At 40.3% G+C, this 27,694-nt stretch overlaps 3 protein-coding genes across 4 annotated transcripts in view; 2 read left to right on the top strand and 1 right to left on the bottom strand.

The window, feature by feature from the left end:
- Nucleotides 1–336: 336 nt before the first annotated feature.
- On the bottom strand, nucleotides 337–7,119 carry PSMG2 (proteasome assembly chaperone 2). Its single transcript, XM_030469998.1, has 7 exons — nucleotides 6,947–7,119; nucleotides 5,181–5,352; nucleotides 4,305–4,363; nucleotides 3,308–3,426; nucleotides 2,085–2,258; nucleotides 1,438–1,558; nucleotides 337–1,005 (listed from the first exon to the last, which is right to left on the bottom strand). Exons 1-7 carry the CDS (start codon nucleotides 7,013–7,015, stop codon nucleotides 913–915), a joined length of 807 nt encoding a protein of 268 aa, XP_030325858.1. The 5' UTR covers nucleotides 7,016–7,119; the 3' UTR covers nucleotides 337–912.
- Nucleotides 7,119–20,122, top strand: CEP76 (centrosomal protein 76). Of its 2 annotated transcripts, none has more exons than XM_030469921.1 (12): nucleotides 7,119–7,272; nucleotides 8,362–8,517; nucleotides 8,859–8,940; nucleotides 9,291–9,515; nucleotides 10,538–10,723; nucleotides 11,406–11,503; nucleotides 12,218–12,346; nucleotides 14,402–14,593; nucleotides 16,490–16,656; nucleotides 17,555–17,888; nucleotides 19,081–19,298; nucleotides 19,777–20,122. In XM_030469921.1, exons 1-12 carry the CDS (start codon nucleotides 7,210–7,212, stop codon nucleotides 19,913–19,915), a joined length of 1,989 nt encoding a protein of 662 aa, XP_030325781.1. In that variant the 5' UTR covers nucleotides 7,119–7,209; the 3' UTR covers nucleotides 19,916–20,122. The 2 variants fall into 2 exon arrangements, with proteins under 2 accessions (XP_030325781.1, XP_030325787.1); XM_030469927.1 differs by lacking the exon at nucleotides 7,119–7,272 and adding an exon at nucleotides 7,281–7,882.
- Nucleotides 20,123–22,382: 2,260 nt separating this feature from the next.
- The window catches only part of SPIRE1 (spire type actin nucleation factor 1), a 130,777-nt gene continuing 125,465 nt past the window's right edge, over nucleotides 22,383–27,694 (top strand). Inside the window, 3 exon segments of the mRNA XM_030482696.1 lie at nucleotides 22,383–22,557; nucleotides 22,559–22,612; nucleotides 22,614–22,948. Of these exon segments, the coding sequence (XP_030338556.1) occupies nucleotides 22,499–22,557; nucleotides 22,559–22,612; nucleotides 22,614–22,948 (448 nt within the window). The 5' untranslated portion in view covers nucleotides 22,383–22,498.

Here is a 27,694-nt window from a genome sequence, read left to right as displayed (position 1 = left end):
TAATTCATGAACTACAACTTTGGAAGCCTAGATTTAAAGTTACTTTTAAATAAGCCGATGTGACCAAGTACTTCCAAAAGACCAAAATTGAACATGTAGCTTAATAACACAAGTGTTATTATGAACATTAAATGCATGAATTCTGTATCACACAACTGGTGTCTCAGACAAAGCTTATAAAATACACAGATACCAGACTGCCTGCTATCAGGGCGATGGTCTAATTCCTTTGTATTTCAGAGCACTGTATTCATCCTCAAATGAGCATAAGAATGCTCATCTACCTAGAAAGCTTTAGTTTTAGCATCTCTGCAGCCCTTGGAAGCAGAATAGAAATTATATGATGGAAGTAGAGCAGAAAAGATAGAACAGGCTGCTGTATCACCTGCAGTCTCCCCACGTGAAGTTACCACAGCAGTACTGGGAAAAGAAAGCAGAACTAGGTCACTTCTGAGCTTCCCTTAGATCACCAAGAAAGTTTTGGGGGAAAAAAAGGCTAAGATCCACAGTTCACATGGAAGATTAGTGTTTTATCTTCATAAGAAAGATCTATTCCTGCACATCAGTCTCAAGTTCTCAGCTACATGAAAAAGGTGCACCATAAGTTTTTCTATAGCAATAACACTTAACCGAAGAAAAAGGTTTTTTCAAAAATATTTTATTAGGGAAAAAAGAAAAAAATCAACCAAAGTTATTCAATAAAGAACTGTACAAAACATATTTCTTTGGTCAATTTGTGAAAATTACCTTAATTTCTTTAGCTACTACCCACATATGTTAAAGAAATTTTTCTTAAATAAAGAATTGATGTAGACACAAAGTAAGCTGCTGTTGCTTGGCAATGACTAAGTAATAACTTCTCAAGGGACATTTGAGACTGCACACGTGACTTACAGAAGAGTTCAAAATTGATCAGAAGAGTGCAGGTGGGAGACCGTTGCCAAAAAGTAAGCGCCAAGAACTTGGTATTTTCCATTGTGAAGAAGTATCTGTGGAATTGTTGCTCTGCAACAAAACCAGAATAATTCATTAAGTTTTAAATAGTAATGATGCAATTCTATCTCTGACACATGTATTAAAATAATGGGCAGCCTTTCAAGCATCAGTATCATGGGTTGCTTTAGAGAAGAGGACTGGAAGATCAAACTCAATCAAACCCTTACACAATTTTCTCCCCCAGCTGTCAAACAAAAGAACTGGTATTTAGGTTTGTTTTTTCAGGTGGGGAAATTCCCAGTGAGATTTTAATCAAAATGTATCTTTAATTTGGCATATGCTTGATGACCAAAGAGTAAAAGGAAGCCAACTAATACATTTTTAACTTTTCAAAAGTTCAGCTGAGTAACATTTTTAATGTTCTGGATTGAAGAAAAAAAATAACAACTATAAAATAAAATAAAAAAAATAATCAAGAACTCGAGGAAGAACAGCACTTACTTCGCTTTTAATTAACTGGAGCCATTCATTAAGATAGTTAACAAGAGTAAACGCATCAGGGATGTTGTCCCCTTCTGAGCAGAATTTCAGAAGAACTGCCATTTGGATTCCTTTTGAACAGCTGCAACAAAAATAAGCAGGCATTTCTATTTCATTTCTAGACCCAGAACAATTATATCTATGCATTAAGAGCAACAACAATTGCATATGGCTTGTTAAAAAAAACAAAAAGTAAACATGTATGCATATATAGAAAGGTGGGGGTTTTGCCCCCTCTCCACACTTCCCTGATTGCATTTTCACACTTCATATTCTCTTTCTTAGTCTTGAATTTGTTCTTTGCTTTGTGAGGCAGGAATCCTACATCATGGAAGAGTTACTCAGGACCTCTTTTACATACTTGGTTTACATTTTTGTGCTGGTGGGGCATATATAGAGATCCTTTGATATAATCATTCCTTTTCTTTCTGTGCATTTCAAACAGCAGTTTTGCAGGCTGCATATCAGTACCTTAGTCACAATATTCCCATTTTTTCATTTAGATATTAGGACTTTTCCTATAACATAGCGGTTTAGAAGATAATTTTACCCATGTACTAAAAATGAGAGTTCTCATACCTTTCTGTGCTTATCTTAAGGCAACTCACCTCTCAGTAAACAATCGTTTTGTTATACCACCTCCAGGAATATGTAATACTTTTTCTGTATCATTTATTCCAGGGTAAGCTGCTACTTTTTCCATTTCTTTCCAGTTTAGCTCCTGCATCAGGCCTCCAACTGCTTTCTCAAGGTCAGGTGTAAGAAGGTAGCGTAGTGGTGTCCTAGAAACAAATCAAGAATACATCTCAGTCTGACAATAAAAGCCACTACCAACTTTACTGTGACAGAAGGAAGCTGAAGGGTGGAGGACCTCACATCTGCAATTGCACTGACATTCCCTTCTTCCTCAAATCAAACTCAAAATGTAGCTTCAAAACAGTACAAACTACTCAACTTTCTGCCACAAAGAGAACTAAGGTACCCTTATTTTAGAGGCTCAAATAACTGGCAAAGTACCTGATACATAAGCACATTAATAGGAGAACTGCTCATGGTTGTTAAAATGATTTACAAATAAAATGTGCTTTTTCCTTCTTTAAGATAGGAGATGATTAATTTAAAGTTCATTAGGGTAAACTTGGACTTCACCATGATACAGCACTTTTAATAAGCTCACACCAGAAATATATGTAGACTTCCGTAGAGTCTTCAGTATTTTCTGAATGCACTACCCTCACTCTTTAGTGAATCTGCTGTAACAGAGTTATTCTCTGGTGCTGAGAGGGGTTAAACCACCACAACTTATGACTCAGACCACATCAAATAATCATCAGTTCCTCTCATTTCATTGCATGTTAGCTGGCTATTCTGCAACTGGATATAAATATCACTGTATCTGGAATGTGAGTAGACTTAAACTTCCTCTAAAGCCCTACACATTTATACAGCCTGAGGATAACAATTCATCTTTTGCAAAAATACTGGGTTTTGTTTGTTTGCTTTTGTTAAAGCACCAGTCATGATGTCCTCAATCAGCAAGTAATGCTTGTTTTTAAAGGAGTAATATCTAATAAAAACATCTATCATCTGAACTTTGGAGCTGAATCCCAACAAATAGGAACTTCCTCTATTAAACTATATTAAATAAATTACTATATTAAAGAAAACTTTCAAAATACAGAATAATAAAGAAGAGGTAAGAAACTAGTCAATGACCTATGTACACAGGCAAGCAAAAGAACCCTGCCAAAAGTACTGAGTAGAGGGAAACATGTCAGTTTGTCAAAAAGAATAGAAACATTGATTAGGTATTTTAATGACACAAACATACCCAAGAAGCTGCTCATCATCTCGCTGATACGCATGGCTGCTAGACAGAAGAACGACTCTGGCACATTTGCTGCTTTTCACCCAAGAAAGCAGTGTTTGACAGAATGGCCTGTACTTGTTCTTTATGCAATGACAGAGAAAAAAGAAGTGAAAAATATATAGTGTCCTTAAAAAAAAAAATAATTACAACAGCCAACAATAGTAGCTGTTACTTTTAATGTTTAGCAGTGAGGTAAGTTTTTCTTCATACCCATTTAGTTTTCAACCTCAGATATAGTTTTAAAAAGCAGAGGATTGCTCTGGTTGTTTACTTGATCAAAACTACATGTATAATGATAAAAATTATCATGAAGCCCATGTTAACAACAACAGTACCACCTGTTTTGTATGCCATAAACACCAACAGAAAAAGCTTTACAGTAAGATGGGACGGTAGGATCTGCAGGATTTTTCCACACTTTGAAATGCTAAAAACGGCAGCATATTTTGGTTTTTTCTGGCATGGCATTCGGCTTATTTTAAATTACAGCCACTGTCCAGCTAATAAGTAATTTTAAATTTTTCATTTTTACATAATGAATGCAGTTTAAATGAATATAGAACACTATGAAATAATTAAATTGGAGTGACACCAAAAATTAAGCCATTATAATAAAATAACACACAAACCCAATAAATATAAAGCAGGAGGGGAAAAAAAAAAAGGGGGGGGACACAAAACCCAGACCATTTTTCATTTTTAAGACTGTTAACAACTAAGGACATATTTACACTAAAATCTATCAACATAAACGGACTGTTCTGGGTCTTGGAAAAACAACAGAACCTCAACCCTCAATGAATGTAGATGTCATTTTTTTGTTAGCTAAAACTACATCAGCTGAAAAGGTGTTATAGCATATTGCAGAAAAAACATTTTGCTAGGCCACTTTAACTATTTGCCAGCAGAACTATTAAAACTGAAAAGTGAAGTAAGAACAATCAATGCATATTCATACCTTTATAAATGGCGATCTGATCTGCAGAACTACAAGTTTCTTTGAAGGTAACGAATACACTACAATAGGAAATAATTAAGTTTTGTAAGAAGAAAGCAAGAAAGATATCTGGGTTTAGAAGTATCCAGATTTATTCAATTTACAAACCTCAGGAAAGTAAACTTTTCAGCTCTCGGTTCATATGGGAAAGTCTGACAATATCCACAGTGTTAAAAATATGCATTTTTGTACATTGTCTTAACTGGACTTAATTTCACTCGTCATAAATTCAACAGACTGAATGAAGAAAAACATATGAAGATCTACCTCCTGCAACAATTTGAATAATCTCATTATGCAGCTTTGCAAAGATTGACAGATTATTCTGAGACTTCTATGATTTAAGAGGGGGGAAAAAAGAAAAAAAAAAAATAAGATTTAATGCAATGATCAATAAAGGGAAAGAAACTAAGAATTTGAAGGGAGGAGAGGGAGAAACACCACACCAGAAAAAAGACAAACATTGGTGGAAAAAAGGAAGAGTAAAAAGAGAGGATAAATGTCCCTCTACATGAGAATTTCAACTTGCATTCTAGCAGTTTTCTCTAAGTACATTTCATGTTGCTTTGGATTAAAACCAGAGTTTTGACTGCACTGTAAATGGTTGAAAGTCAACATTTCTTACTGGTTCCATATGTCAAATTGTTTATCCAAAATAACTTAAAATAGTTTCCTTTGTGAAGTCTAAATATATTCTCATCTGTAACTTACTGAATTTGTTATTACTGACCTTAGTTTAAACATGGTTCACGTAAGCAAAATGTAACAACAAAAAAGTAAACATGACATTCTTGCACTTTCTGTAGCTTGCAAATACCTTCAGCATTCAATACCCACCTTCAGCATTTATACTCAGCTCCACTGAGTTTTCTTCTGCTGTTGCATATGGATTATTTCCAACCATTGGCACCAAGCAGTCAGTGTAGAAGTAACCAACTTTAGTCATATCAAGCGTGGAAATCACTAGATCTATTGCCAGTTGCCCAACATTTCCCACCGACACTGCTGGCTGAAGTAACAGAAATTACTGAATTACAGTGTGTTTTATGGACAATACAAGATACTCTTCAAATAGTGAAAGTTTAAACTACTTCAATTCTGGTCAAACATGATTTCTGACAGTGGCTAGTCATCCTCTGACAAAAATTACTATTTCTTAGCAGATTGCTAATATAGATTTTGGATGAAATCCCACGAAAAACATCCTAGCCAGTTCTGTGAATAATCCGGTCTTGCTGTAAACAAACAAAAAACAAAACAAAGTCTCCGTCCTCTCTTTTTTTGGCTACAGAGTAGATAAAAGTCGCTCAAACCACTAATGCCGAGATTGGCAGGCCTCAAGTGACACCTAACGGTAATGCTGAGATTACATATTAAACCTACAAATCTCAGACTGACCCATATACAAGAGCAGCTTGGTTTTTAATTTAAGGATGAAAATGCTAAGGGTCATTCCTGATTCATTACACAGGAAATGCCATGGCTTATCACCACTTGGGGCAGATAGTGACCTAATATGATGGCATAGAAAGCCAAATTCAAGAGTTTGCATCCTTTTACAGAAACTATTACAGGAAGACAACTAAAGTTTTTGATTGCCTCTCTCTAATTTATAAGCTGTATCTACAAGTTGCTGCCGCATTTGATGTCGATAAGCTCACGGTGAAAGAGAACCTAACAGTGCTTACAAAGCGCCCAGTACTCAATAGCCTGATACTCCCTGGCACAGAAAACAGCAAGGATGTGTTTCCTGTTGCTCGTCAGCTGATTTGGAATGACTTCCCGTGCAGCCTGCAGAGTCATCACGGGCTGTGCAGCTCCCGATGGAAAGGGATAAGGTTACCTTTAAGTAGTACAATAAAGGGACTCACTAGTAAGAAAACTAATGGTTTGTTACTTCGCAGCCTGCACTAGAACTCTTACCTCACGATAAACAAAGTAACCTCAGGTAGAGTATCTTAAATTGATTTCATACCATGTATGAAGGCGATTAAAACACTTCCTAAAGCAATCCTAATCGGTTAAAATACAGCAGAAACAAGGAATTTTTCATTAAAAACATATATCGCATCTAAATGAAAAAAAAAAAAATAATAGCCTTTTATTCCAGTGGCAACCCACAGGTACTACAAAATTTGTGAAATGACATAGGGCATTTTAATCTTAGATAGCATATAGCTACAGCTAGGCATACAACAGCTTGACAGAAGAAAAAACTGGGGGGCTGAGGAGGGAGAAACTGATGGAAACAGAAGAGACCGCATTAAGCTCTGGGAAAGAGCCCTGCAAATCCTGTTTATCGCGGCAAAACACCCAACAAGATACACACACGGACACCGCAATCGCCTGCCCAGCGCCTTTCCGCTTTCGCGCAGGTGAGTACCCAGGCATGACCCCGGGCAGGGGAGAAGGAGACCAAAGCGCCCCCGGCCCTCCTTCCCCATAGGCACGGCGAGGCAAAGAAACGAGCCCCGGCCCGCGTCCCACAGCTCGGAGAGAAGCCGGAGCCCGAGCCCGGCGCAGCAGCGCGCCCCGCTCTGGGGTGCCCTGCTAGGGTAGCGCCCCATCAAGGGCGGGACGGGGGAAGCAGGAGCGCAACTCACCATGAGCAGAGTGAAGCCTTTAAAGTCGGAGCTGGCGGAAGACCCGCCGCGGTCGCAAGGAACAAACATGCCGGCCGGGAAGGAAGAACGCCACGGCCGCTGCGCCTCTCTCCTCACCGGGGCGGGGAGTAACGGCCGTAACCGCCCGCCGCGCGCGGCGCCCGTTGGAAGGGCGGCTGGGGGTGGGGCCTCGCCCGCGCCGCGCGGCTCCTCGGCCCTGTCCACGCTGAGGAGCTTCGCGGCTCCTGTCCGGCGCCGCCGCCATGTCGCTGCCGCCGGAGAAAGCCTCCGAGTTGAAGCAGATCATCCACCAGCAGCTCGTCAAGGTGGGTCCCTTGGTGACAGCAGTGCCCGCCGAGGCGGCGGCAGGGCATGCAGCGTGCTAGCTCTATCGCCCTGCTTTGTTTTCCCTGCTTGAGGTGGTTTCCCTGTGCCGTTGTGCCTTCTGGCGTTTGCGCCCCCTTCCAGGAGGGCCCGCGGCGGTTCGCGCCCCCGGCGAACTGCTGCTCCGCTTGCGGCCTATCCCCCGCCGTCTCCTACCGCCGCCGCTCCGCGCCCTCATCTCCTCTTTCCCGAGCTACAGGGAGATGGTGCTGAGGCCCGTGCCCGGCCGCCTCCCCGTCGCTTCTCTCTCAGTCGCTGCCCCGTTCAGGGCCGGGAGAGGACGGCAGCAGTGTCGGCGGCGGGGTCAGCACTCTGGGCCTGTGGCTTCATTTTGAACTGACGCGGAAATAAACATGAATTCTTCAGCTCGTGTATCACGGAGTATTTCAAGGCCTGGTGGCTGTGGCCGTAACATTCTTCCTGTGTGAGAAAACAGCTTTACAAATCCCTTCAGTTTCACAGCTGAGGTGAAGGACAGAAATTCTCTGACTTCCCTTCGGGCACAGAGGAAGGTCGCAGTGGAGATTTACTACTTTTGCACCTTACCTATGAGTACGTAAAGGCGTATTTTTCCCCTTAATCATAGAACCATAGAATGGTTTGGGTTGGAAAGGACCTTAAAAGATCATCTAGTTCCAACCCCCCTGCCATGGGCAGGGACACCTTCCACTAGAGTGTTTTTATTTAACAAAAATAAGAAGCTATTATCCTAAGTTTGAATTTTGAAGGAGATAGCAACCATTTTCTAATAGATGGATTTGCAGACCTTTTTGTAAGGAGGGAAGTTCAAGGCAGGGGTTGCTGTCAAGAGCAGTGAAAATGCTCAGGCTCTGTATGCTTGTAACTTTTTTAACTGGTAGAGCTTTGGTGAGATAGTGACTCATTTGATTAGTTCTGAAAGGATTAATGTTTTGGTGTAGTTATTTCTGTGTCTTAGGAGAATAGCTTTAGACTTACAGAGTGACTCTTTAGTCACAGCTGCTACCGTAGAAAGAGCGGGTGTTTGTAGCATGTAGTGAATTTTCTTTCAGATGGATGTCCATGGCAGGATAAGAGAAGTTCTTGCTGAGACTATACGTGAAGAGTTAGCACCTGAGCATCAGCAGTTATCCACAGAAGATCTGATAAAAGCCTTAAGACAACGAGGAATCATTGATGATGTTATGAAGGAGCTTAAATTTGTAACTGTAAGTAGCTTTTGAAGAGTGAAAATATTTTTGCTCATTTGTCTTACTGACTTAGTGTTTTGACAAAATCAAAACATAGTAATTCTAAAGGCTTATAGTGGCTTTACTGATTTGTCATGTAACAGGAGCAGAACAGCTTAATGGATATGCTAAAATTGGGTTAATGGTAATACTATATCAGAAATATTTGTTCAATTCTGTTGCATCTCAAGTACTGGAAGGGAGCATACCTGAGGAGTAGCATCCAGTTGAAATGGAGGATTGTTGAGTTTTTAGAAGACTGCTGTAAGAGCACTGTTGCATCCCTTGATGCCTCAAAAAAGTCTTAATTATAATTCCAGGATGTGAATGAAAAGGAGAGGACTTCAGCTCCAAAACCATCAACACGTTTTGTTGACAGAGAACCACCAGTTTTGAAAAAAAGTATGTTGCTTATTTATTTTAATATTTGGATGCTAGTTTTGAGAGAAATTTGAAGTTACGATTTTTGAACTCTGAATTAATAATCCATTACTGGCATAACGGTGCATGTTCTTCCTGCTTATCTACAGGAAGTAAATTCACGTAAGCAGCAGCGATTAGTCTCACATAAAATACTTTTTTTTTATTTCGTTATTTTACATGAAGATAACTTCCATACATTGTAAAATCACTTTTTCCTAAGCATTTGTCTCAAATGTTTATTTCCTCTAGTGTCCTATTAGTTAACTGATGTTTAACATGCATCCTAAGATCTGTTTGTAGTCTCTTCATTTTATTGCTACGCTTTACAGCTAACATTGACCCAACACGGAGGTATCTTTACCTTCAGGTTTTGGGTGGAAAAGCTTTTCTGGAACATCTTCAGGAACCAGAGCCTCTGCCTGGCCAGATCTGTTCTACCTTCACTCTGTGTCTACATTTTCGAAATCAGCGCTTCCGTTCTAAACCTGTAGCCTGTGCCTGTGAGCCAGATTTTCATGATGGTTTTTTACTGGAAGTACACAAGGATAGCCTAGGTAAGGAATATTGTGGGTTTAAAACTGATACTATTGGGGGTTTTTCTGACTTGAGAGTTTTGTGGACTATGTTTGCTGCTATTTAGTGGATTTCTTTCCTATTTGTTATTGTGTTTTCCTAAGGAAACTGATTACTGTGTTAGGTTATACCACTTTTAGGTATTTCTCTACTCCAGCCTCCTCTTCTTTTGAATTTGACCAACTTCATCCATAACCGACAGTGAGATGATAGTCTCAGCTAAGGTGGCTGTGATTTTAATGAACTTTGTGCTGACAAATGAAAAAGGGAAATGTAGATTTGTCATCACGTGGAAGGATGCAGCGTGAGTTCAGTTTGCAAACACCTGCAGAATACAGTCATCCACAGCCTGTATTACTGTTCTTCTGTTGGTAGCCAGGGAACATGGTAGGAGCTAAGTATGTTATGAAAAGACTTCTGGATGTTGTCTGCATTCTGTAAAAATCCAGGGTAGCTTGTCGGACATCAGGAAACAGAGAGAAAGGCAGAGTTACTGCAGTTGGGCTTGGCAAGGGTGTGAATATGCCACAGATTCAAAGAAAAACCAGATTTTGTTAATTGTGCTGCTCATGGAGCTATTTATATGGCACGGGGAAGCTTTACAGGGAAAGTTGTTTTCTAGATACTGAAGTACAGTTAGTTGACATGATGCATTCCAACTTATTAAAAGAATATTTTTCATTTGCTTTTCCTTAATGGTCCTTTAATATTCTTTATTTTCCTAAATGCTAATTCCGTTCTAATTTTTGTGCAGTTGAACCAGTTACATTGGAGTATTCAGCTATAGGAATCTTTTTATCTCTTCTGTAAATTAACTGTAACTTCTCTGTAGCTTGGTCCTAAACTGAGTTTGTTTTTAAGATGGGATTATTGCTTACACTTCTGGACATGAGATTTTTCTTAAAATGTGATGTATACAATGAATGTAAATGCATACTTTTTTAATTTTGAGGATTTAGGATGATAATATTTTTGCTATCTTATCTTGGTTTAATAATGGCAGGTGATGGAAGTAAAATGGTGGATGCAACCACTATGTTATCTATATGTGATCCAGTGCATATGGTGCTGATCAAAACAGACACATTTGGTGAGACAACACTAGTAGCATCCTATTTCTTGGAGTGGCGATCTGTCTTGGCTGCAGAGAATGGCATAACAAATGTTGCTGTTGAACTCCTGGGTGTAGGTAAGGATGAATAATAAGGCTGTAATGATGACTTTAAAATACTGGGTACTGAGCTTGCTTGTAAGCTTAAAGCAGTATTTATGATGTAGTTTAATTTTAGTTCAACTCATAAATTACTCTAATGCATCCTTAGAAAAGGGGTATTCCATACCATAGAACACCAAGCCCAGTATATAAACTGGGGAGAGTTGGCTGGGAGGGGCCAGTGACTATTTGGCAACGGGCTAAGTATCATTCAGTGGGTATAGTACTGTGTATCACTTCATGTTTGGTTGTTTGGTTTTCCTCAGGGGTGGGGTTTATTCCTTCATCTTTCTGTTTCATTATATTATTATCATTATTAATATTATTATAATAATAATATTACATTGTTACTATATTTAACTTTTTTAGGAAAGCTACTAGGAAGAAAATTATCCCAGCCAAAACCAGGACAAGGGCCTTGGATAATTATCTCACATCTACATGTCTGCTTTTTTGGCCATATTGGGCTTTCTTACAGCCTCATTTGAGTTTGAAATTTAAATAAAGATGCTTATTTTGCATGTATTTAAAGAAGTTTGTTTATTTTTTGATGATTATATGGCTAACGTATTTATTTTAATTATTTGCTCCTGCCTGGTTGAAATGTCTTAAGTAAATGATTTCGAGAGAATTGATCAAAATTTATTTTGGTTCAAAGGTACAGAATCAAAGGTTTCTGCTGGTGTTTTAAACATTCGACTGGAAATGTATCCACAACTTGATAAGACGCTGTCTCCAGAAGTAATTAATACTCAAGTAAGTAATTTCTGGGAGGGCTTACTTACTTTTTTACTGGGGGGGGAGAAGCTCAGTATAGAATTAGTATAGAATTACTTGTAGATGTTGAGGGCTGTGAGTTTTTGAATGTTTGATGCTTTTTTTTTTTCCACTTTTTAAGTTTAAACTTAAATTTAAGTTTAAACTTAAATATAACATTTTTTTTGACTGAACATTATTTGAATTATTACTTTAATAGTTTTTCTAATTACTTGTATCAGAACTTTAAGAAGAAAAATAGGTAAGGTGCAATATACCTGATTTTCCTCAAGTACTATATGTTTTCTTGCTCTCCCATTTGGAACAATAAGTTCAAGCCAGCTATTCTGCCTGGAAGGTCAGTAAATGTTGGCCCGAAGGTGCGTGCAGATACTCTTCTGCACATCAAAAGCTGAGCAAACTTTCTGTACAGAAATGCACCACGTCAGATGAACACTGCTTCACGCAAGCTCAATACATGAGCCTACAAACAAGAAATGTAGCTTGAGGTTTCAGTTCATTAGATTTTAATTTAAAGATACTATTCTTCAATATTTGTGTGGCACACTTTAAATATTAAGCTTTATTTTACATATGCTAGGATTTGGTGTTAATGTACTTATTGATTATGTTGTTTGGGTTTTTTTTCGGGTTTGGTTTCTTCCTCTTTGGAATTCATATATATGTGATTGGTTATGTTTTTCTGACTTGCAGTTTGCTTTGGAACGACAGAAGACAGCAGAAAAAGAACGGTTATTTCTTGTCTACGCTAAACAATGGTGGAGAGAATACCTACAGATTAGGCCTACACACAACACAAGGCTAGTAAAGATTTTTGCGCAGGTTTGTAAATTGTACAAATAGATGAAATCTTTAAGTTTGGGATTTTTTCCTTCTTTTTTTATTTATTGTGATGTTTATATGTCTATAGAATCTCTATAGATCTATGACGTGGTTACATTCAGATCGGGGCAATGTGTGGTGTATCATGCAAAAAAAAGAAATTTGTAACTTCTGTTTGTGTATTGAAGCTTAACAGCGTAATGCCCACAGAAGGGTTGCTCCAGCCACCTCTGGTGTACGAGGTGATAAAGCCTGTTTAGTCTTTTCCTTGAAGACTCACAAATGGCCAAGACTTAAGCTATCTATGCAAACTATTTCAGAAATTTTATACCAGATAAAACACAAAAAAATCCACTTACTAGATCTACAAGAACATATCCACGCAATATTTGAGCTCTGTGTGATCTGTAAAACAATCTTCTGGTTAAGGTCGCATAACGATAGACATAATTATTGTGGGGTAATAAAGTACTGTGTCAATTGCTCCATGGTAACTGTCCCTCAGTAAAAGGAATGGTATGATCCTTGCATTTTTCATGCTATGAATTTAACTTGTTAGTAGCAGTTTCCCTAGCACAGATAATGCATAGTAGCTTATTTTCTCAAAGTAACATCCTGAAGTGATCTGTGCATACTCTTCAGTGAAGCAGCAACTTCCATTCTGGCTATACTGTGAGTGTTCAGTACTGATGTGAACTTCCGAATCCCAGCCAGCAGCTTGGCCCTCACCCAGTCAGTCACTCACTCCAGTCCAGCGGGCAAAAGCAAGGAAAGAGCAAAAGCAAGGAAAAAGTTATGGGTTGAGATAAAGATAGTTTAATAAGTGAAGGAAAGAAAGGAAGGACAAGTGGGAAGAGAGGGATGCAAAGACAGTCACTTGCCACCTGCCACCAGCAGGATGATGCCCAGCTAGTTTCCAAGCAGGGGCGAGTTTAGAAGTCTGCTCCCCACCTCCAACTAGTTTTATCACTGAACGTGACACAGTATGGCATGGAATATCCCTTTGGGCAGTTCAGGTCAGCTGTCCTGGCTGTGTCCCCTCCCAGCCTTTTGTCCATCTGGAACCTACTCCATTTGGGGGCAGAATGAGCAACAGAGGGTTTCAGAGCAGAGTATATAGAGAAACAAATACATAATTAGATAGGGAATTCTAGAACTGGGAGTTTGGCTGGGGACATGAGGTAAAAATGGGACTTTTCCTATTTTGAGAATAAAGCAGTGTGTGAATTAATGGTATTCTACTTTCTGCACCCAGAAATCTACAGTAGACCATCATTTCATGAAGCTGCAGAGATTTAAAATGCTTTGATCCCTTTTTTAAAATGTATACATATAAAAGTACCAATTTAGCCAAGTAAGGAAGAATTCTGTACTTCTTGAGAGAGTTTTAATAGTTGATAATCAGAGTACTTCCCTGCAGCATGTAATGAAATAGACCTTTTCCCAGTCATCTTATTCTTTCATTTTCCCAAGAAATTAGAAATTCTTAGTATTACTATCTTAATTTATATAAATCTAGTTACTTTGTTGTGAATAGATTTTACTGTTTTTTGATATTGTGACAAGGGGTAGAGCATTCAAATTCAGAAGCAAATAGACATCTTTTAAACTCAAATCAGCTGCTGAGTGTTTAATGTTTTTTGGGGGGGTATTTTTTGGGTTTGTTGTGGGTTTGGGGGGTGTGTGTGTGATTTGTTACAGTTTTGTTTTTTGCTTGATGATAATGTGGAAATTGATAGTGGGTGGAGCATAAACAGTTCCTCATCCATTTATGAAAATGAATTGTAGCTCTGTGCTGCTCCAGGTGTTTGAACATTGAGTCCAGAATGTCCTTACAAGCGGCAGAGCCACCAGAAAGATCTAACTGTAATGTCTCTAAATGAGTTGCCTTAATGATCTTGTGTCTTAATTCAGAAGTATTTTTGTGTCTTAATATTTTTTGAGTGATATTATTTCAGGGAGAATATATCCCATTGCAAAGAAGGCAGTCTAAGTTAAGATGAATCTTTTGTGATATTTGCACAGATGATAAATAACCATATTTCATATGTTCAGGATGAAAATGGAGTAAACCATCCGGTATGTTCATACATCAGACCACTTCGAGCAGGCCGCTTACTAGACACACCTAGACAAGCAGCGCGATTTGTCAGTGTCCTGGGTTATGAAAGAGCTCCTGTCATCGGAGGAGGTGGTGGCAAACAAGAACAGTGGTGCACCCTTCTTGCTTTTTTATGTAGAAACAAGGTATGTAAAAATAGTCCTTGTGTGACACGATAGTTGGTATCATATTCTAACTGAAGCTGGTGATTTAAAACAGGCTGCAAATACATGGATTAAATCAAATTTGGAGAATTCTGTTACAATAACTTGTGTAAGATATTTTTAAAGAGAAACAGATGTTAAATAGACAACAAGGCTTTGGGACAGACTTTCTTTACTGCTATTGTTGGGGTCCATTCGTCAATACATCTGTTTGACAATGAGCTTGTTTATGTTCATTTGCTTTTCTGAGATCTCATGTAATTACACAGTGAATCCCTGCTAGTGTGCATGACACTGGTTTAAATTCTGGGCTAATCCAGGAAAAGCTGAAAAAGTCTTAAAGTTTCTTTTGCTGGGTTTTTTTTTCAGATGGGCTAAAATATACTGACAATCTTTACATTCCATTTTTGCAAGATAGGGATTTTTACTAACGGTTTCAACCTAGTTCTTGGTGATTTGACATTTGTATCATATGATTATAATAAATGAAACAAATTGTAACGGTCTGGATTATAGCTTTTCTGTTGTATGGCTAAAAGTAATAGCAATCCCTTTTAATACCTCTTTGAAGTGGTTGATGCTTTTCATTGCCGCTGAGATACTTCTGTGTTCAAAAGTAACACCACTGATGCGTTTGTATTGAAAAGATATCGTCTTCTTGGCAACAGGAGCTGTATCCCAGGTTTTAAATCTGTCTCAAAGGCCACATAGAACAGGCATTAGCTGTTGTCTCTGAATATCGTATCATGCATAGGTACCATGTAAAGGCATCACTTGCTACCTGCTGGCTTTCAGATGGAGATGATGATAGTGACTTCTGAGTTTGAGGACCATTGTGTTTGGAGGCACAGAGAAAAGATTTCCTTCAAGGCAGAAGTGGAAAGCTGGATGGAAAATAGCTGAATTTAGCCACTGAAACACCAGCTGGATCATTATTATTTTTCTTGTGGAAAGTGGTATAGCATTATTAAATGAACACAAGTTCACTAGAAACTTGGTTAAACCTACTTTCCTGCATATTTCCCTTGTAAATTACTATAGGGGAAGATTGTGTTATCTGTGTAATGAACAGATACATCCAAAACCACTGAATTTTACATTTGCAATGTTTTGAACAGTATCAAAGAGCCTTATGCTTCCACTTCTGCATGCTGTGCCTTGTATTATGAAGGCTTTGTTGAATGAGGAGGTTTTGTTCTTACTTTACAGCTAACGTTTGTAAAGGACTTGAGACAAAGAATCTTAGACAGCATATTCAGAAATTGTTTTCTGTGAATTAGGGTATGGTATTAATGTATTTATGAAAGAAATGGGTTTTCTGACTGAGGGGAAAAGCAGCTTTACACGTGACTTTCAGCTGCTTTATAGTTAGGTCTATGAGGGAGGTTGTTTTATCTTTGTTTAATTTCTCAACTTTGGCAACACATTCAAGGCAGTGAAATAACAGTAGAATTACATTTTACTAAGTCACCAAATTTCCTAACTCTGAAAATACCATGTAATTTCTAGTACTACATCAGGTGTTTGCCTTATTACATACGCTTTTATGTTTAATTAGAATGTGGGTTTTGTCTTCATGGGTCAATAGATTCTGGTTTTGCAATACTTGAAGGTATCTTTATAATAATAAGGAATGTTTTCCAGTTTTAATGATATTTGAATAAAAAATATACTCTATCATTTGAACATACATTTTTAATTGATTTATTCTATTCCAGAAAACTGAAACCTTAAAAGCCCGATTTCTGATACATGCTCTAGGTAAACAAGAGAGAAACATGATGTGTCAAATGATGGTTAGAGAAATACTGTTTTTTTTTCTTTAAGATTTTATCCACACCTGATACTCAAACCAACTTCCTAATGTTTACTGTCTAGGGTGACTGCGAAGATCATGCTAACCTTCTGTGCAGCCTTCTTCTTGGGTTTGGTTTGGAAGCCTTTGTGTGTGTTGGAACAAAAGGAAAAGGAGTTCCCCACACTTGGGTAATGACTCTTGGAACTGATGGAACAGTTACTTTTTGGGAGAGCTTAACCGGACATAGGTGAGTAAAAGGAATATAAGAAAAGTGAATAATGTATTATTGAAGCGAACAATATATTGAAGTTTGCATGGGATATTTGTTGTTGCTTTTTTGTTTTTTATCTTTACACCCTGGCATGTAATCCAGGTAAGTTTTGTCTTTGAATCTTTTTTCTGTATACTGCTTTTGTTTGGAAAATAACTGGTTCCGTGTGAGGTGAAATATTTCCATAGTTTGTAATACAGTTCTCAGTGGCTTTAATACTGTATAGCAACTGTCTTATGGTAGCTGATTGCCATTGAAGCTATCACTGCTGCCGTTTGTAAAGAAGGAGATGAAACCTGACATTATCGTTTAGGAGCCCATATTTTTTAACTTCATCTGTGAAATCAGTGTTACGTTACTTTTTTCTCCTGCAGAAATCTTTGCAAGTCTCTGAGATTCTTTCTCACTTGAATCATTTTAGAAGGGCACACATAGCTCTTCCATATTCCAGAGCTTCTGGAACCTGTTATATCCAGTGTTAAAAATGAGCAATTCTGTTTTGACACTGTTTGTGTATCCTGTGATTAGGATTGGAAGATGTATTTCTCCAAATGTGATGAATAGTGGGGAAACTGTATGGGTATGTTCTTATCGTTGCAAAAGTTAATTGCTGTTGAGTTTGATTAATCAGCTTATTTGTCTAGATTCGAAGAAAAAAAAAGTGATGTATTAGTTTATTGTATGCTATGCCTCCAAAATGTGTATAATTATTTTTCTGTAAATAAATGCATTCGGGGAGGAAAAAAACCCCCAAACTTAACAAACTTGGCCTATATTTTTGAAAGGAGAAATGGCTTATATCTGACCCATCTAAACATTTTTACTTTGCCATGAAATAAGGTGTATTAATAAGAAATTGAATGTTTTTGATCAGGTACATCCACAGACCTATCAAGCCTGATGACCCTCCACTAGTTGAACAACCCAAGCCACTGTATCCTTATCGCACAATAGGTTGTGTCTTCAACCATCAAAAGTTCTTTGGAAATTGTCAGCCCTCTGACGCTGTGGAGGTCTGTGTGTTTGACCTGCGTGATGAATCTAAATGGAAACCCATGAGTGGAGAAGCAATAAAATCTGTATGTCCACCTGGATCAACATCTTCAGTTCCCCCTTTCCCTCCTCTGTGTGATTCCACAATAGATGCTGCGGTAGCAAGCAATGAGATAGAGTTGCAGCTGAGAATACTGGTCTCTGAACACAGAAAGGTAACACTGCTTGAAGATTCTCATTGATCTGTTGTGATAATAAAGGTGCATGGGTTTACAGTTTTTACTTGTTTTGGGTAGCCATTTGTTACTTCAACATACTCGTATCTTTGCAGCGTGGTTTCCATCAGCTTTTTCAGAAATGCGGTATGTGAAAAGTGAAATATTTGAAAAATTGTTTGGAAAAACTGTACTGAGCTAGTTTGGACATCATACTTATTATTTGCAGTGGTGATTGGTAGCCTTCTCTATGGGCTCTTCTCCCCACGCTGCCCTTGCCTCTCCTGTGTCTCTGATCTTCAGCTTACTGGCACCTACAAACTACCTGTGCATGGTCTGTAAAAGAGCTAGGAAGACCAAACCTGGTTGGTAGTGGGTTTTGCCTATCCACCACAAATGGTTTTGGTTCCTAGATAAAAGCAGGCTTTCAGCTTCCATGTTCTTACTCTGACTGCTTTGCAAAATCTGAAGGTATTTGTAGCAATTAGTTTTGTCCTTTATCAGGATTTTTACATGTAATGTGCCAGAAATTATTCTTCCTGTGCTGGAAATGAAGGAGATGATATTTTATATCCCGGTTAACTTATGTCTGGTTTTAATGTTTGGTTTTTTTGGTTGTTTTAATTTTTATCTCCCCACACAATGCTCAGCCTTTGGGGTGGCATTCTCAGAGTATGAGTCTCATGTGATGTTGAACACACAACGTGGTAGATTTTTCTCCCTCTTTGCATTTGTGGGATGTTAGGAGGAAGGTACATGTATCTCTGTATGTGTTTTGGGGAGCTATTGTGCACTGGTTTTTTAGAAGCAGGTTTCCCTGAGAAACATTATGAAAAATGTGAGGTGAATCTTAGTTGATCTTTCCCATATTTTTTTGCTATGCATTTATGCACTACCTTCTTACATTTCATGCAGAGATATTGTAGCTAAAACATCTAGATTCAACTCTGCTGGTCTTGTTTTAGTCTAGTACTCTAACTTAATTTCTTGCTCAATGTTTGATATTTTGTTGGTGGTGCTTGATTCTTCCAGCTGGTGTGTGAGTCAATATACAAATCATACTACTTCTCTTCCATTAACTACAAATTAAAGATTTGTCATGGATTTATTTGAATCTACACAATATACAAGCTTAGTCATAGCCTAATGTTCATTCGGCACACTCGTCATCATTCTGTGACTTGCCTCATAGGATCTTGGCCTTTCTACTGTTTGGGATGACCATCTATCCTACCTGTTGTCACCGGCATTAGCAGCCTATGAGCTCGAACGTGCAACAAGTATTTCTACAGGAAATGAAGAGTTTCAGGACGCTGTAAGAAGAGCAGTACCTGATGGTCACACATTTAAAGGGTTTCCTATCCATTTTATATACAGAAATGCCAGGAGAGCATTTGCCACGTGTCTTCGGTAAGTTTAAATATAAAGAGATACATATATGTATATATTAAAAGTAATAATACTTACTTATGAATTGCAACTTTTTTTTTTTACTTTTTTTTTTTTTTTTTTAAATAATGAAATTTAAGGAAAATTGCTTTCCTTAAATTAGAACTGGGGGAAGAATTGTATATGGAAATGGGTCATGGGGTACAGAGCTTTTATGTTACATTAAGTTCAGTGGTGATAGACTTGTCATGGGTTAAATTAAACATCGAGGAGTTGAGTTAATTTCTCTGCATTAGTTAAAAACGATCAGCAATGGCCTTGTTTTCCTCCAAGGCAGCAGGCCCTGCACTGTAGAACAGTATTATTATTTGTAGTGACAGGCTCATGACACTCATTGTTATTTAAGCGTTACTCACAGTTGAAAAAAATTGCACATATGTAATTGAAAATTTTAATAATAGTAATATCTGTTACTCGTGTTTTTCTTTTTGTCATACAGGTCTCCTTTTTGTGAAGAAATAATCTGTTGTAGGGGAGACCAAGTGCGACTTGCAGTTCGTGTACGAGTGTTTGCATACCCTGAATCTGCATGTGCTGTTTGGATCATGTTTGCTTGTAAATACCGCTCCGTCCTTTGAAAAAAACCCAACATCATTCATACCTTTTTAGAGCTGCAAAATAATGTATAAAATTATGTAATTAAAAACTAGGCTTGTATTTTATATAAATGCCACTGATTTTGGATACTGCAGTGTGTGTTGAAGACGATTGTGTACACAGTAATGATTGTATTTATAAAGAGAATTTATTCTTATCTTGAATAAAAGTTAATTTTAATACTTAAAGGAATGTGGGTCAAATTACTAAAACGTGTGCATGAAATACCAACCTCTCTTCTGCAGTTCTGAATTGGTGTGAGAATTCATTTAGAAAAAAGTCTGGTTTACCTCTCCGGGGTAATAGACTCTCTGTGTAGCATCCAGGGTGTACTTTGTGGGTGACCAAGACCTAGAAATACTGAAGTTGAAGTACGCGTCCTTTCGAAAACAGTTTATTTCTGCTTCTCTTGGACCTAGCAATAGCTTCTACATTCAGCTTCTGAGAAAAGTTCACTCAGAAAAGTATAGATAATCTTGTTAATCCTATGAATTGAGTAATTTATGGATTTTTATTTTTATTTTTTCAATATCTAAAGTTAAGATGTGGATAGCCAAACACATGGATAGCCTGTGCTGGGTTACATAAAGTGGTTTAACCTGCTGCCTTTTTCCTGAAGTTAGCTTAGGAAGCTTCTGAGGTAGAAGATGTAGGCAGTCCATTTTTCTTAAAAACCATTCATGATTTTGTCTAGTTCTGACACTGAGATCCGTACTTAACTATCCATCTATGGTTTTGTTTGTCTCAACATGTGGATGGTGATTTTGCCAAGTGTCTTTTAGTCTTCATGCTTTGAGAAACAGCAAGCAATTGGACTTGCAGGACTTCTCAATACCATGCAGGCTCCAGCCTCTCTGAGGCTGAAAAAACTATTTGATCTTTTCTATAGAAGCCATTCCATACCTTTGGTCTGTGTCTACCTCCTTTTGTTCTACTTGTAGGAAAGATCTGACTCTCTTGGTGCTGGAGCAAAAAAACCCCAACTTAATCCTAAAGAAGCTTGCAACACATGCAGCATGAGTGAAGGTTGGCGTTTTGCATGGACATTTAATTGGCAGTGTGGTGATGTGACACCATTTTTGTCTTTTTTCCAGAAGTATTAAATACTGCCTACTGCAGCCCTGGGGTTTTAACTTGTAATTTTAATTGTACATTGTATACCTACTGGACCTGCTGCTAACAGGTTTCACATACTTTCAAAATCTGTTTTTGTGTTACCTTTATTTTTGTATCTGAAAAAATCCATTCCTTTGCCTGTTATACAGCCTACAGGGCCACGATCAATGCTGCAGACAGTACAATTTCATTATATCTAATATCATGTGAAAGGCTGAATCATGTTGTGTGGTGAATATCACTAAATTTTTAATAGCTTTATTTAAGTACGAGTTGTATCTTCTTTGCAGCAGTATGCGTTACGCGTGTACATCATTGTAAGAGGAAAAAAGCATCCATGTTCAATACAAGTAAAAACGAGATAGGAAAGAGGAGCTCCCCAGTCAGAGCTGGGCCTTGCGTGTCCTTTCAGCGTGCGGGGACATGCCCAGTGTTGTCTGGTCACTTATATACTGCCTCATCTTTCATATACAGCAGATGCTGAGGGGAAATTTGAATTTCCTTTGAATTTCCTTTTACCTGTGCTAAGTAAAATGGTAGAATACTAAAGGCAAAACCCAAATGTTTTCTGGTGTGAGTTTCAGGTTACAGCAGGAATCTGTTTTCTCCGTGTGAAGTGCTCAATCAGTTGGTGCGGGCATGTGGAGAGGCTGGCACAGCGGCTGCTGCCCAGGTGTGTTCTGGGGCAGGTGTGTCGCCTCCCAACTGTTTGGAAGACAGTTCCCTTTTTGAACCGTGCTCATTCAACTGCTGCCAGCCTTTCCCTGTACCCTTGGTGTTTCTGCTCCAGAGGATGGAGCTTTGCTGGAGTTTTCTGGTACGGGGTGTTTGCCGTGTGAAGGCAGGCTGACCAACGGAGGGATTCGAAGCCACCCTCCTGCTGTGAAAGCAGGGACTTGCTAATGCTTTTCCCTGAAACCCGACGCATCCATGATGGAGATGTAGGTTGGTGTAATTGTTCAGCTGCTGGGTGTCATCCTGCTGTCCAGATAGGAGTTGCTTGTTTCTGGGGGGGGGGGGGTTGTTACCAACACCAGCAGTCCGAGGGTTGTGAGATGAGAACACCCCGTCGTTATCCGTGTCCAAGGCAGCCGTGGAAGCATAGCTGCTCGAAAGGCGCTTCACGCCCTGCCCGCGGACACGGAGGTTGCCGTGGCAGCCCCTGAGGTGAATCCCGCCTTCTACAGCTCCACGCAGCCGGGCGGCCACCCGCCATTGCGCCAAAGCCTGAGGGCAGCAGGGGGCGCTGCGGCGCCGGCCGTTGGCGGCGGGGGCGGGCGAGGACGCCATTGCGTTGCTATGAGCTGTCTCCCCCTGCGGCGGCGGCAGCAGCGGGCGGCTCGGGCGCCGTTCCTCCTGCCGCCGGCCGCTGCCTGCCTGCCTGCCTGCGTGCCTGCTGCGCGGGCCGCGCTGTCCGGCGGCCTGGTGGCACTAGCGGGGCGGGGAGGATGAGCACGACGGGACCGGGCGGCAGCAGCAGCAGCAGAACAAGCAGCGCAAGCAGCAGTAGCAGCAGCCTCCGCGGCTGGGCCGGTCACTGAGCCGAGGAGCAGCGCGGCGGAGGCAGGGCATGGCGCTGCCGGGCGAGCGCGGCGCGGAGCCCCAGCCCGGCGCCTCCCGCTCCGCCGACGAAGAGGAGGACAGCGGCGGGGTCGGCGGGCAGCCCGAAGCGCTGTCGCTGGAGGAGATCCTCAGGCTCTACAACCAGCCCATCAACGAAGAGCAGGCGTGGGCCGTGTGCTACCAGTGCTGCGGCTCGCTGCGGGCCCGCGCCCGCCGCGGCGAGACCCCCGCCGTCAGGCTGGGGGCGACCGCCCACCTTCGCGTCTGGCGGGACGGCGCCGTCACCCTGGAGCAGGGCGAGCCCCAGCGGCCGCCGCCGCCGCCGCCTGCCGCAGGTGAGGACGGGCCCCGCCGCTGACCCTCCTCAGCTCCCCGGGAACGGCCCAACAACGGCAGCAGCCGGTTGCCGGGCGCGGGCGGCCGCCCTTGTCCCTCAGCCTTTGTCCGTGGGCTGTGGCGGCCGGGAGGAGACGGTCTGCTTCCCGCCGGAGGGTTGCGGTGAGGCAGCGCTCGGCTCCGCCGTGACGGGGGCGGGTGGTGGTGCTGGGGGTTGTGTGTGTGTCCCTGTATCATCCCGGTTTCGTGCCTTGAAGGGTAAAAACTGGCTTTGAATTTAATCGCCTGCGTGTGGGGTACAGGGGAGGTGGGTGCGGGTTTAGTGTTTTATAATTGCGTCGTCTTTTGGTGCGTAATACTGTGTCATCCGTACCTATAGCGCCTGCTCTTGGAGTTCCTTTGGTCACATTGCTCATCCTACAGTGTCTTAAAAATAGTTTGGCATCAAAAGGCACCTATTAGATCAATTTAGAGGTATGTTCGCAGTAAGTAAATCAGAAAGCCGTGTACACCTACCCAGGGGCTTAGCACCTACCATCCGTTAAAATACGCAGGAAAACATATTTTGCATTGGAAAGGAGAAGGGTACCTGTCCATTTCTCTGCATTTCAAAGCTTCTGATTATGAATATGGAAAGGAATATTTTTCTTGTTGCAAGTAAAGCTTGATTTCTGGGAAGAAACTAAAGCTAGGCAGCAGAGCGATGTGGTCCGTTATCACACAGATGATGATATTACCCAGTATCAACCTAGTCCACTTGCAATGCCACTGAATTTTCCAGGAAGACAGAGGCTTGGGAGTTTTAAAGTTATGTGAAGCAGAAGGCAATGGTAAATTCACAAAATGGGATTAATGGAGCTCTCAGCATTTAGAACATGGATATTATGTTTGCTGTTACAATTTAATGAAGCCTTTTAAGACAGTGCTTGTCTGAAGTCTTCTGGCAGAGATCTGCAGTAATCCAGTTTGGAGCTAGTGGGACATGCAGGGACCAAAATATACTTGGTGGAAGAAGGAAGGTAGTATTGTTCTGCAATTGAAATGAGTCTAATAATGACTTCTATTTAAATATGATCTGATTTGCTTTTTAAATTATTTTCTGAAATGGGTTATTGTAATGTTAATAAAATATGTCACACCAACACGCAGAAGTTCCAGGAAAATACTTTCCTGACCAAGGCATCTGCGTGTCACAAGAGCATTGAAGAGTTCTATATTGCATATTGCATGCTGCAGTTACTTACAGTGTTTGGGATGATACCAGGCTTCTTCCTTTCCTCCTGTAGGAAATATATTGATTTACTATGTGTTTCTTGCTTTTGTTGCTTTTTCCTTGCTGTTTGTGGGCTTATCCTATTTCCTCTTACAGTATATCTTTTATGGCCCATAAGAAGGTGTTGGGATATATCTGGATATAAAGTTCAAGCCACTCACTGACATCCAGTATGTTTAGTTTATGCTAAAGCTGCATGCCACATCTGCATTACTCTTTGGAAATATTTTAGTTAACATGTGCTAACCTGTGTATGTTGATACCACATTTAAGTGTGGTATAGATGATATGGGTAGATGAGCCCCCACTTTTTTTTTATCTTTCAGACATGACAATTTTTCTCTTACCTTTTTTTGTTTGTTTTTTTTTAACCTTTATTATTGTGTGTATTATGTTGTCTATCAGTTAACACCACATATGTGTGCTTATTACATGAAAATCTTAGAGTGTATGTAGCTATATAAATATATATTTTTATATATGCACATATATATGTTTGTGTATATTTCTAAATACTCACACTCTAGGATATAAATATAACCAGTCTGCTAAGACCTCCCAGGAAAGCACAGCAGGGAGATAACCCAAGGAGAACACCCCCTCCAGTGCATATAATAGAAAGGGGAGGAGGGGAGGTTTCTGACAGATGTCCATTCCTAAACCGTCTCGGTTGTCTCACTTTTGCATCAGGCGCAGGCTGGTAGGCACCTGCATTTGAAAGAAGACAGTATTCCTCCTGGGGGCCTCTCCCTGCTCCTCCTCATCTCCCTAACTTTGAATAGACTTCTGCAATACAGGCCATTGCTAAGCCTTCAAGCTTTCACAAAGGATTTTGTGTGTTTGTGGGGTAAGCGTCAACAACATGAAACAAAGGTGGTCCTAGTCAGTTGGCTTTTATTCTTCTTTGGCTTGTGGAACCTATAGAAGGATTTCACTTGAAATTGTTGTATGTGTGGTGCAGTGAATGTTGGTAATTCACTGTACTGAATACTGAAAAGCTGACAGTGAGCTTGCTTCTCTTGGGTATCTTTTGAACTATCCTAGTTCTTTTCCTTATTGCTCACTGCAGTGTCCTTAGGTGATGATTAATGAGCTTTCTGAGCCAATTTCAGCTTGAGCCTCTTGAGCAGGTATTTATTCTTGGGCTCATGTATTTTGCTTAGTAGCAACGAGAGCTTAAGAAGAACCATTGCCCTGGTGCTAGGACGTGGGGAGCAGCACGTTGTAGCATAGGCCCTGAAGCTGCCTGGTCACAGTAATTTTACTCTTGAGATGATACAAATTAAAGTTTTCTCAAAAAGAAGTACTCGTTATGTAGAAAAAACCTGATGGTACCTTTCCAAAGCTGTTTCTCCTTGGTTAACGCACAATACTTGAAACTCCAGGTAAGAATACCTAGAAGTTGAAGAAAATGTCCTTGAGATAGGAAACAAAGATGAGTTTCACTGATACCGGGGCAGAAAAACAACCTTGGAGTTGAATACCCATCCTTAACCAAAACCAGAGACTGATTTTTCAGATCTTTCCAGTTTTATCTGTGTGGTCTATTAATATCTAGTTCCCTTGTTTAAAAATAAAAATCAATAAGGTTTTGTTTAGAGGTAAAAAAGATTAAGACTGAAAATGTCGCTCAGTTGTTCATTTTCATGTAAGCATTGATATTAGCTGAATCCCTGGCAAGAGGAGGCTCAGGAAGGATTCCTGCTAATTGTTTTTCCGCCTTTGTATTTCAGACAACTTAGGTTTAAAAGCCTGTGTCAGAAGCAGACATTGTTGGAGCAGTGGGGGTTCTGCAGGTTAATGCTCAGAGCTGTAAAGCTATTTTGTTCTAGTGATACATAAAAAATATATAGCTGTAGGTTGGTGCATAGGTTTGGGTAGTTCACAGGAACACATACTGGCTGTTAGTTTCTATTTTTTTTTGTAAACAACAGAATCCCGTGTGGGCAAATGAAGGAGTCACGAAGAATGGTGTCTTTGGGTAGCAAACATTTGGGCTTTGTTCAGGATGGTGAAGAGTGATGTGATCAGTCATGCTGTCAGTGCGGCTCAAGCGAGGTGGAGAGCAAGCACAGCCGTGTCAAGGAGTGTGCTTTAGAGACATGTGCGAGGTGATGGTCTTGGTGTTGGGCAAACCTTATCGTTTTGCCAGAACTGAAGCGAGTAAGAAACAAACATGAACGTGCAAAAAATGAAGAGCTCACTGTGGTCATCTTAGTATGAATTGTTATAACTGTCTGACATCTAAATACCACAGAAATGTGGGTTGCTTAGAAATACCCATGATGAAATTGGAGATGCAGTGTAGAATGTATTTTACCTAATGGGTGTTTTAGCCATCTGTTCCTTATATGAAATGAGCTAACGGTGGCATCCAGTAAAGTGCCAGATGCAGTAAAAACTAACTTCTGAACAAGCAAAACCGTTTGATGTAAACATGTTGTTTGACTCCTCCAAACTCTCTTCTTGTGGAACATTACTTTTAAGCATTTTTAAAAACTTGAAGCAATGATGAATTGGTAGATACAGGAGTAGAAAACCCTCACAAGAGCTGGCAATCAACCTCATGCCCAGTATTTAGTGGCAGCAGAATGCTGTAGGGCACAGGAGGCTGTTTCACTGGGGTTGTGTTGATGCTGTATGCTGGATAAGGGACTCTCATTTCTCGGCACACCGGCTGCATGGCCTCCTCCCCGAAGGACAGTTCTGGGGATGAGCAGGCTTGGAGAAACTGAGTTTCCTCCTTGTGTTTTGTTAGTGCCAGATCCCTGACTTGGCAAAGGCAGCCACTGATTTTAGGCATTGCACTGAGCTCCTGAAGAGGAATGGCTATGAGGATCTTGGAAAGGGGCAAAGATGCGTATTTGGAAAAATCAAACCGTGCTGGCTTCCAGCCGTTGCCCGTTGGGGGCTGGCATGCATGTGGCGCTCCTCGGCCTGCCTTCTCCCTTCTGAGAGTATGCCTCTGCAGGTAGTGTTGGTGGCCCTTCTTCTGCCTTGTCCCTCAGCCCTAGAGGAGAAAGCGCAGAGGGAAATTACTGCTGGTTTTATCAGAAGCAAGTACGATGCAGATTTTTCTCTTGGAAATCTGCCAGGCATTCAGCGGGAGGGCATAATGCATGGAGTATTCTGGCTTTGAATCAGAAAGATCACAGAGAAGTTGACTGCACGGTGCCTTTCACGGGACTCAGAGGGCTCAGGGTTAGACACACTGGAGAGGAACAGTTTATGTCTTGGCAGTTTTAATGACTTTCCTGTCCTTCTTACATCCTTGTGTGCCCAGGCATTGGAAGGCAGCATGGAGAAATGTAGGACGAATAAATGCATATTTAGTTTGTGTGCAGCAAGACATTCTCTTCTGTCAGTCTCCTGTGGAGCACTGAGGAAAAATATGCAGGAGTTTTAGAGGAAAATGAATGTCCTGACATTCTGCTTCTAATTTTTTTGACCCATTTGAAAGGTAATGGATGGG

Source organism: Strigops habroptila, chromosome 1 (genome assembly GCF_004027225.2).
Source record: "Strigops habroptila isolate Jane chromosome 1, bStrHab1.2.pri, whole genome shotgun sequence".
NCBI lineage: Eukaryota > Metazoa > Chordata > Aves > Psittaciformes > Psittacidae > Strigops > Strigops habroptila.
This window is presented reverse-complemented; position numbering and strand designations above follow the sequence as displayed.

Bases quoted from the DNA above. Each gene is read 5' to 3' on its own strand.
- CEP76 (XM_030469921.1), top strand. From the start codon at position 7,210: ATGTCGCTGCCGCCGGAGAAAGCCTCCGAGTTGAAGCAGATCATCCAC. The intron at 16,657-17,554 runs GTGAGTAAAAGG...GTTTTTGATCAG, and splicing joins GAGAGCTTAACCGGACATAG to GTACATCCACAGACCTATCA. The intron at 17,889-19,080 runs GTAACACTGCTT...CTTGCCTCATAG, and splicing joins TGGTCTCTGAACACAGAAAG to GATCTTGGCCTTTCTACTGT.
- PSMG2 (XM_030469998.1), bottom strand. From the start codon at position 7,015: ATGTTTGTTCCTTGCGACCGCGGCGGGTCTTCCGCCAGCTCCGACTTT. The intron at 5,353-6,946 runs GTGAGTTGCGCT...CTGTTACTTCAG, and splicing joins AAGGCTTCACTCTGCTCATG to CCAGCAGTGTCGGTGGGAAA. The intron at 1,559-2,084 runs GTGAGTTGCCTT...TTTTTGTTGCAG, and splicing joins AAACGATTGTTTACTGAGAG to CTGTTCAAAAGGAATCCAAA.